At 39.9% G+C, this 9,100-nt stretch overlaps 1 protein-coding gene across 1 annotated transcript in view; it reads left to right on the top strand.

Moving 5' to 3' along the window:
- The first annotated feature begins 960 nt into the window (after window positions 1-960).
- Dusp19 (dual specificity phosphatase 19) overlaps window positions 961-9,100 on the top strand; it is a 12,778-nt gene continuing 4,638 nt past the window's right edge. The window contains exons 1-3 of the mRNA XM_031370798.1: window positions 961-1,511; window positions 4,945-4,991; window positions 8,043-8,195. Of these exons, the coding sequence (XP_031226658.1) occupies window positions 1,289-1,511; window positions 4,945-4,991; window positions 8,043-8,195 (423 nt within the window). The 5' untranslated portion in view covers window positions 961-1,288. The remainder of the gene's footprint in view (window positions 1,512-4,944; window positions 4,992-8,042; window positions 8,196-9,100) is intronic.

Here is a 9,100-nt window from a genome sequence, read left to right on the forward strand (position 1 = left end):
TCCTGGTGTGTTTGTTCCTCTTCTTTGACACCTAGTTCTCCCAACATACTTCCTTAATCTTGCTTCATCTAGTTCAATGTAAGCGAAGAGCTCTTTTTCGTTTTCATGAAGCCATTAATCTTGTTGTATGTCTTAATATAATACTAATTATCCCTCCAGAGGTCCTATCTCCAAATATCTAAATACTTGGATCCATAATTCCAACTCATTTTGAAGGGGCACAAAAATTTCAGCCCATAAACTTAAAGTCAGAAGGTTTCGAAAGCAACACAATGTTTGTATGCAGTGCTGAAGAATACATTTTTCTAAATCTTAACGTTATGCACTATACTTAAATTACCTTAAAATTCCATTTTAGCAAGGGTTAATAAGGAAAATTTCAGTTGAAATCGTGCAGTTCCCGTTTGCAAAAACCAATTGTCTCAAAACAAACAAGCAAACAAACAAACAAAAACCAATTGTTTTTTGCAAGTAGAATCCTCATTCTATTCATCTGTTTGGTAAATGTTTATGCTTTTCCCAACTACGTATTGAATTATTACCATTCATTCTGTATAAGGCATGGAAAGTCAGAATACACATAAATTTTAACCCTTGCTAGTCTGTAGAAACATACTTAAAACGACTTTTTAATGCAGATTCTATTCATTTGGAGCCTCATTAACAGATTCAAGTGGTTTTATCTAGTCAATGTTTCTTCTAGGAGTAACAGCAGAGAAAAAAGTGAGGGCAGAGGAAGTGAGGAGCAGCCCCTGGGGATGGCTGCGGTCTTAGGCCTTTGTGAGCCACAGGAGATTCACACAGGGTGGGAAAAGGCCGTGGGTTCAGCTGCTGTCAGCTCCATAACCAGTAGAACACTTCCAGAAAAATCACTGCCCTTGGAAAGCTACGAGATATCAGCTCTCTCCAAATGAGTCTTAGAAATGAATATACATCGTTTCCCTCCCTTCCCAGACCCCGCGGGTCCAAAATAAAGCAAGGATTAGAAGCCTAGACAGAACACACGCCCGGGTAAAAAAGCATCTGAATGGATCCGGAAGACACCCAACTTCCGTCAGAGGATGCGAAACGGCATCCAATCGGCGCCCGTTTCTTAGCGGCCAATCAGCTCTCGCCTTACAACGGTGCTCGGCGGGCCTTGACTGCTTGCTCTCTTCTCTCTAAGAGGTGAGGTTGTCACTGCAGGGGCCAGCTCCAGTAAGTGACTAATGACTGACTAGCGTGCAGTGCCGTTTTTGTTTTTGTTTTTGTTTTCTTGTGCCGCTGCTTTTCCTCCTTCGCCCATGTAATGCACTCCCTGAACCAAGAAATCAAAGCATTCTCCAGGGATAATCTCAGGAAGCAGTGCACCAGGGTGACCACGCTAACTGGAAAGAAACTTATAGAAACCTGGAAAGATGCCACAGTTCATGTTGAGGAAACAGAGCCAAGCGGTGGGGGTGGTTGTGGCTATGTGCAGGACCTTACCTTGGACCTGCAAGTTGGCGTTATTAAGCCCTGGTTGCTTCTGGGTGAGTAGACTGACTTGCCACTGTGTTGTGGAGTCCCTTTAACTGGATTCCTTTGCCACCAGTTTCCCCTATGCATACTAATCCCCTGTGCACAGTATTATCAGCTATCCTGATGAAGAGTTGAAATGTTTGCTTTTGTAAGTTAGGGACAAAATAGGGACGTGTCTGCCTCCACAGCATTCTTCCAAAAACGTAGTAGCACTTTGACACCTGACTATCGAGTTTTAGAAGAAATGTACCTCCACGTTTCTAATTTTTAAAAGATAATGGGATGCCGTATTTTCTTGTATCATAGAAAAGACTATGTCCTTTAAAAAAAATGTGAAAAAGCAAGTGTTTCCTTGGCTGTTTAAACGATGTTGAGAGTGCTTCCTGTGGCTGCGGCTGCTCGAGGTGCCTGTATTTGGGTGTTAAAAGCAGGGCTTCTGCTTCGCTTCATAGCTATGAACCGGATGGTCTTACTTCTTGTGCTATGGAAATACTGAATTTGTATACAAGCCTCACCCACAGAGAACAAAGGAAGCAAGCGTGTAAGAGAACTCACTTGTTATCTTGTTGACCTCATATGGTGTGCTTTAGAACCCGGCCTATTTCATAAGTCGGCATTGTTGTGCATTTATGAACGAGAAATTCACATTTGGACACAGAACCAGGAATTATACATACCCACAATATGAACTGTACACAGCATATAATTGTTTTCAAAGAACTTCAAGTAGAGATTATCTTTATATTACAAACAGGAATTGGCATTAAGATTGGGTAAGTAATTTGCACAGGCAAGAAATTCAGTAAATAGCAGTCCAAGGGGATTGGGTCAAAGTCTGAATGATTTTTGCACACTATCATGGTACTATGTTGTTTAAGGTTAGACTTACATTAGGTGTTCCAATTCATTTATCCTCTCAAGACTTCCAATTTTAGTATATGTGCTACCAAAGCGAACACCTCTCAAAACTTCCAAAAAAAATCTGCTTAAAAAAATTTTTTTTAGTTTATTTTGTGTACATGTGTACTATGTGTGTGTGCAAGGCAATCTTGGAGGAGGTCAGAAGAAGTCATCAGATTTCTTCTAGCTGGAGTTCAGAATGATTTTGAACCACCATATGGATGCTGGGAACTGAACCTCAGTTCTTTGCAATAGCAACAAGTGAACTGGACCTCTGATCCTCCTCTCCAGCTCCTATCTGCTTTAACTGAAGTGACATCCTATGAAGTTGTTTTGGCATTGTGAAGGTTTTCTGTTGTTTTTTTGTTTGTTTGTTTATTTTTGTTTATTTTTTTTGGCAAAACTCAAGTAACACCCTGTTATCTTAAGAACTGTCATACATGTTATCTTTAGATTGACTAAATAAATAAGACAGATAAATTTTACAGTTTAGAGAAAAGAAAAATACCACCTTCTAACCAAATGAAAAGCAAAAAGTTAAGTGAATTATTTGGCTGAACTGGATAGTTCAGATCTTGTTGTCTGAATCTAAGAATGAGAATATGTATATATGTACTTTATAGCTCCCCAAACCTTTTCTGACCTCCACAGTTGATCATGAACTCTATCTCTGTCTATCCTTTGTTTTTCTGTCTCCCTCTTACCCCTCTTTGTCTTTCTATTTCGTATATACACAATAAACAGAAAAAAATAAGAATGAATTAGCAAATACATTTTTTGAAAAGAATCTTAGTTGGCTGCAATTATAGCTGTTCCAGAAGCTGAGGCAGGATAATAACTAGTTCAAGGCCTGCCTGGGCCGGAGTGAGGTCGGACTGAGCAACATAGTGAGAATCAGAGATGGAGTACTTACACAAGCACACCAAACACACTGCATTTATGTGTATATCAATGTTGTCATAATTTGAAAGTCACTTAGAAAGTAAAGCAGCTGTTTCTACAATATAGTTGACCTGATCTATCTGCTTCTGATTTGGGGAGAAAGAAGGGGGAGGGGAAGGGAGAGACACAGACACAGACAGAGACAGACAGACAGACAGACAGACAGACAGACAGAAGAGACACAGAGAGAGACACGTACACACACAGAGGATTACCAAGACAATCAGTGCAGGGTGAAAAGGGAAATAATTTCATCTAAGTTAAGTTACAATTTTTATTATTTTAAAATATAAATAGAATGGAATAATTAGCTTAAAGATATGTTTACTAAACTATTGAACTAAAATTAATTTATCTGAATCTATTTTCCCACCCCAACACAGTTAAAACTTCCTATATTAGAAAACTGAGAATCACTTTTTAGTCATGAAGTATTTTAAACTGATAGAAAGTCACAGGATGATGAGAGAATAGCCAGTTTCTGTACCCACCATCCATGTCTACCAAATGCTCATATTTTGGAAGTTCAACTTCCAAGTAGAAAGAAGAATACACATTCTGCTTCTCAGGTTTAGTAAGGAACCTCTCAGCTTGGAATCATTGTGTACTTGTGATCCCTCGCTTATCATGTGAGAGAAGCTGGCTTCCATTCCCAGATATGGAAGGGGAGGGGAAAAAAAGCATTGTTTATGGAAATAGAGCCAGAGAAAAGTAAATTTCTTGAAATCCTTTATTGCAGATGTCCTATTTGATCATTTGTGAAAGCTGCTATACTCTGTCATTCTTGGGTAGGAATTTACTTATTAACTAGAGCCAGTCTCCAAATGTGGGGGAGTAGAGAACCATCTTCAATAGAAAGAGACTGTGAAAGGCAGGGCACTAGGGGTCCACAGTATGTGGGTGGGAGCCCGTGAACCTCAAATCTACGGAGTGTTCCGTCACCAGCTGCCCTGAACTTTGTGGGTGTCTGATTTCCCTTAATACTCTTTCTTTCTTTTATAAAAGAAACTGTGCATTTAATGTTTTGTTCAGTGTACTTTGTTATTCAGCAATACGTGTTTTTGTTTTTTTATTATTTCCTAGCATGCCTGGATTTTATGTATGTATTAGGGATCTAAACTCAGGTCCTGTGTTGGTAAGCACTTTTCCTGCTGAGCCATTTCCCAAGCTCCCGAAGCACATTTTATTTCCTAATGTATTGAGAACCTGTGCCCCATGCCTTGCCTATTTTAATTTTTATTTGTAGTTGTCCATACTGTGGTACAGATTTCACCATGGTAACCTCTTGTTTATCCAAGCACCTCTATTATCTTGGAGTTGTTTTGTTTGCTGGTTTTGTTTTTATTTGGTATATGTTGAACATTCTGAGAGGTAGTCATTGCAACACCTGTGACTTTAGTATAAATTATTCAAAATGGAAAAGTCCGTAGATTATAAAAGATAATTTTCCATGATGAATATTACTAGATTTCCCTTCCAACTGATGTCCTCCCATGTTGATTCCGTACCCCCCACCCCTGGCTCTTCTGTGATTTTTTTTTAGAGGACCATTACACAAAGTTCCCATGATTGTGTTCAAGGTAATATGATTTATTTCCTCAGGGTCACAGGATGCTGCTCATGACCTGGAGCTCCTGAGAAAGCACAAGGTAAATGAGAAAATGGATATTTCAACTCTGGCACCACATATAGGAAGATGTCCATTCTTCTATGGAAAGACTTGTATTGCTCACTTTTGCATAATTTGGATTAATCTGTATCACTTGGGCTATCCTTTTAGTAGCATTGCTGAAATAATTGCATCTATTTTAAATATACAGGACTATAATTCATCCTCTCAGTTTTGTGTTCTTCTCAGATTCCTGGACACCCTCATGAACTTGACTCTAGCAGGCCTCACTTCTTACCTCTACTAAAGTAGAGGGGCAGACTTTCCCTCATGTCTGCTTGTCACCGATCTACCCATTCTTGCTCTCTGCTCGTATTCCAGGCTCCTGTACACTGCCTTTTACCTCCCTTCACACAGCTGGTAGGATTTATTGCTCATTTTCAGTATTTCCTCAGAGTAATTTTTAGCTGTTTGCTGTTGGGTCAAACACTCAGCTCATGTTGAGTGGTTTGAGAAGCACGTGAGGTTCTTATGCACTGAATGGGCCCAAGGAGAAGCCAAAGGTGTACAGTCTGGTATTGTGTGTTTGGGTGGGGGAGTGCAGAGTGATGGTGCCTTTAACCCTCTTTCGTCTTGTTTAGTTTGGGACTCAGGAAAAGCTTCTTGAAGGAGGTGATGCTTCAGTTTTCTCTGGGAGGGGGAGGGCGTTGAGAAGGAACAGGCATCCAAGGATTCAGATGGAAAAGATGGGGTATATAGACACCCCAGAGCTAGAGAAGAGAAAGGCGGGCATTTTCAGGGATAGAAATGGAGCTCAGAAAATGGTATGAGAATGAAGGGGGTGAACCAGAGAGGTAAACATAAAACAGAATATGGAAGGCCGGGTAAACCAGTGCAAGTTGTCTGGACGTGATCCAAAACATGGCAGAAAGCCAATGAGAAGTTTTATCTAGGGAAATAACAGGATTAAATGTTCATCCAGAAAAGCTTTCTCATTAAAAGCCACATGGGAAATAGATCATGGGAATTGTTTGAGCTAGAGAAGGGAAGGCCAACTGTGAAGTTATTTTAGTACTCCCAGAGAAGATGATAGTAGTGGATTTGAGATATTCTTAGATGTCCAAGTCCTCACAATTCAGTGATTGGTTAGTTATAGGGAGATGTGGGTTCCTAGTCAGTTGCTGGACTGTTTAGGAAGGATTATAATGTGTGGCCTTGTTGGAGGAGATGTCTCACTAGGGGTAGGCTTTGAGATTTCAAATGCCACCGTACCAGGCACAGTGTGTAACATGTGGATCAGATGAGAGCTCTCAGCTACTGCTCCAGCACCATTGCTGGCTAGCTGCTGCTGCCAAACTGTAAGCAAGCCCCCAGTTAAAGGGTTTCTAGGAGTTGCCTTGGTCATGGTGTCTCTTCCCAGCAGTAGAACCACAAGTAAGAGAAGTTGGGTGGCACCAGGAAGGCGTTGAGTTACGACATTAACATAAAGGCAAGTGTTAGAGAAATAGAAGATTCTGGAAAGTCATTAGAGAAAAGTGTAGAAATAGTAGTGTGGTTTTGGTGCACATACTGTGAAGAGCCTGCAAAGGATGCAGGAATGTATCATTTATTGAAGTAAGGCCGAAAGGAAGGGTATAGGTAAGACAGTGAGCTCTGATGGGAGGGTGTAAAGGTTGCCATGTGACCCTTTCAGAAGAAGTTATCTCCTCTGAAAGGATCAAACAAGGCATCAAGAGACTGGGAGGGCAGCTCTTGTGATCTGATTTCTCCGAGAATGTTCATTCCGCTGAGACCTCATAACTGGCGACCATGATAAAGACGGGAAGAGCATTTAGGCTGAGAGAAAATCTATGGACAACTGCCACCTCTTCTCCCCACACACTGGTGTGGGATGAGACAAGTGGTCCACTGGGGAATCTCTTCCTCCCACTGGAGTCCACTCCTCTAGCCTCTTAGCTGTCACTACTGTCTGCCTTATGTTATCACCACCAAGATGTTGTCACCCACAGCTCTGAGGGAAACAAAAATCCATCAAATGGAGGATTAAAAACATGACGTGATAATTATTTGTAGTTATTTCCCAAAGGAAAGTATCTAATGATCTCTTCATTAGGTAGTCTGATAATTGTGCCTGTCAATTTACTGAGCTGTGTTTAATCTAGCTTCTCTTTGGTTTATTATACTTATTACCACCTGATAATGGGAAATAATGGCCCTTAATTGCATAAACACATGAGAGTGCCTGGATCTCCTACCAGGATCCTTGTGCGCCAACAGTTTAACAAAAAGAGAGACAGTTTCAGCCTTATTTCCACTAACAGATCAGTGCTATTCAGGGTAATGTGGCAAATGGAATCTGAAAAACCTTTGCGTTGGCAAGGTGGGGTTTTTATTTGTTTGTTTGTTTTTGTTTTTTGAGTTTTTTTTCCTTGTTATCACTGCTCCCGTTTTAATGACACACTCATCCACATTCCACTTCACTGTTGGGGTGGGAAACAAGAGCATCTCTATTAGATCCTGCTTGCTGTCTGCACAGTTGCCCTCTTAATAATGCCTAGGAGAAGCTAACTGCTCTTAACTATTCTAGTATAAAGGGCATTTCACCTCAAGGCCAGCATCATTAAACAGTTCTCTACCTGAGATGAATAGGTCTTATTGGACAAAAGGCCTTTTAGGTTAGGTCCCTCATCAGCTCTACCACCTGTGGTTCACTGCAATAAAACAAACCAATCAACCATTCACTGACCAAAAACCACCCTTTGTCTCCAAAGTTTTTGTACGGGTATGCACTGAGGGTTTTTTCCCCCAGTAGATATTTTAAGTACTTTCTGCTAAGGTCATTGTTCACTCAGTGCTTGTGATAGTAAGTTGAACCTGGTCTTTATTGTCATTGAGTTGGGGTACAGCAAAAGGGCTGTGCATGTATTATAAAAGAGTGTTGCCATTGAGGGATGAGGCAGAGGAAGGGGCACCAAGATTATATATCATTCCGTGAATCACATTATACTTCTGATTATTCTTATCCCAGAAATTAACATTATAGTCTATTTTTAGGTCATCTGATTCATCTTTTTTTTTTCTTTCCTTTAAGGTGACTCATATTCTCAATGTTGCATATGGAGTTGAAAATGCTTTCCTCAGTGAGTTTACATATAAGACCATTTCTATACTGGATGTGCCTGAAACCAATATCCTGTCTTATTTTCCAGAATGTTTTGAGTTTATTGAGCAAGCAAAACTAAAGGTAAGGTTTATTTTGATGCAGTTCTTCAGAAGTAGAAATTCAAAAGCATAAGACCACTACCCAGTCTTTGTACATTTTGCAATAAATTTGTAAAGAGCCATTGTGAAAATTCCCCTCCGGTAATACTCATTAAATCCTTAATGTTTTCATTCTCTAATTGTTTTTTTTTAAGTGAGAAGTTTACTTTTCATATTAACTTAGTTTAGTTCTGAGTTCTTACCAAGAAACACTAGGAGATAAACTCCCTCACTTAATGAATTTTTCTCTGCAAATATGTAGTTAAATATCCTTGGAGTCTGTACTGGGACCTACATTCTAACTGATTCATAAGAAAGCAGATGGACCAAAGGGTACAGTCTGCTCTCGTCTTATGAGTGTATCCATGATGATGAATATTCATTCATTTTAGTGACTAAGGCACAGAGACTGTGGATCTGTGCATTTACATTTTTATTGATCTATTTATTGAGGCAGGGTCTCATGTACCTTAGGTTAAGCCTCAGACTTGCTGTTGAAGCCAAGGATGATCTTGGATGTTTGATCCTCCTGCCTCTACCGTCCGGGTGCTGGAATTGCAGGTGTGCATTACCATGCCTGTTTTTATGTTGCACTGGGATGGAACTCAGTGCTTTCAAGCCAAGCAAGTACTGTACCAACTGAGCCATATCTCTGGCCCTCATGTGTTTTGAACCATAGAATTTTAAGGAAGAATGCAATTTTTTTTTTTTGTGTGCTGAGATTATATGGAATCCTAGTCAAGAACTGTCTGCTGCTTTTGTGACTTTAGAAAATCAGCATGGCATATTATTTTAATCTTAATTTTTGATCTATATCAACATTCTGATAGGCAAGGCTTCTAGGATGGTTATTACCTACCGTTGTACTTTTTTTTTTTTTTTTTTTTT

The sequence above is a fragment of the Mastomys coucha genome, unplaced genomic scaffold (genome assembly GCF_008632895.1).
Source record: "Mastomys coucha isolate ucsf_1 unplaced genomic scaffold, UCSF_Mcou_1 pScaffold15, whole genome shotgun sequence".
Classification (NCBI taxonomy): Eukaryota; Metazoa; Chordata; class Mammalia; order Rodentia; family Muridae; genus Mastomys; species Mastomys coucha.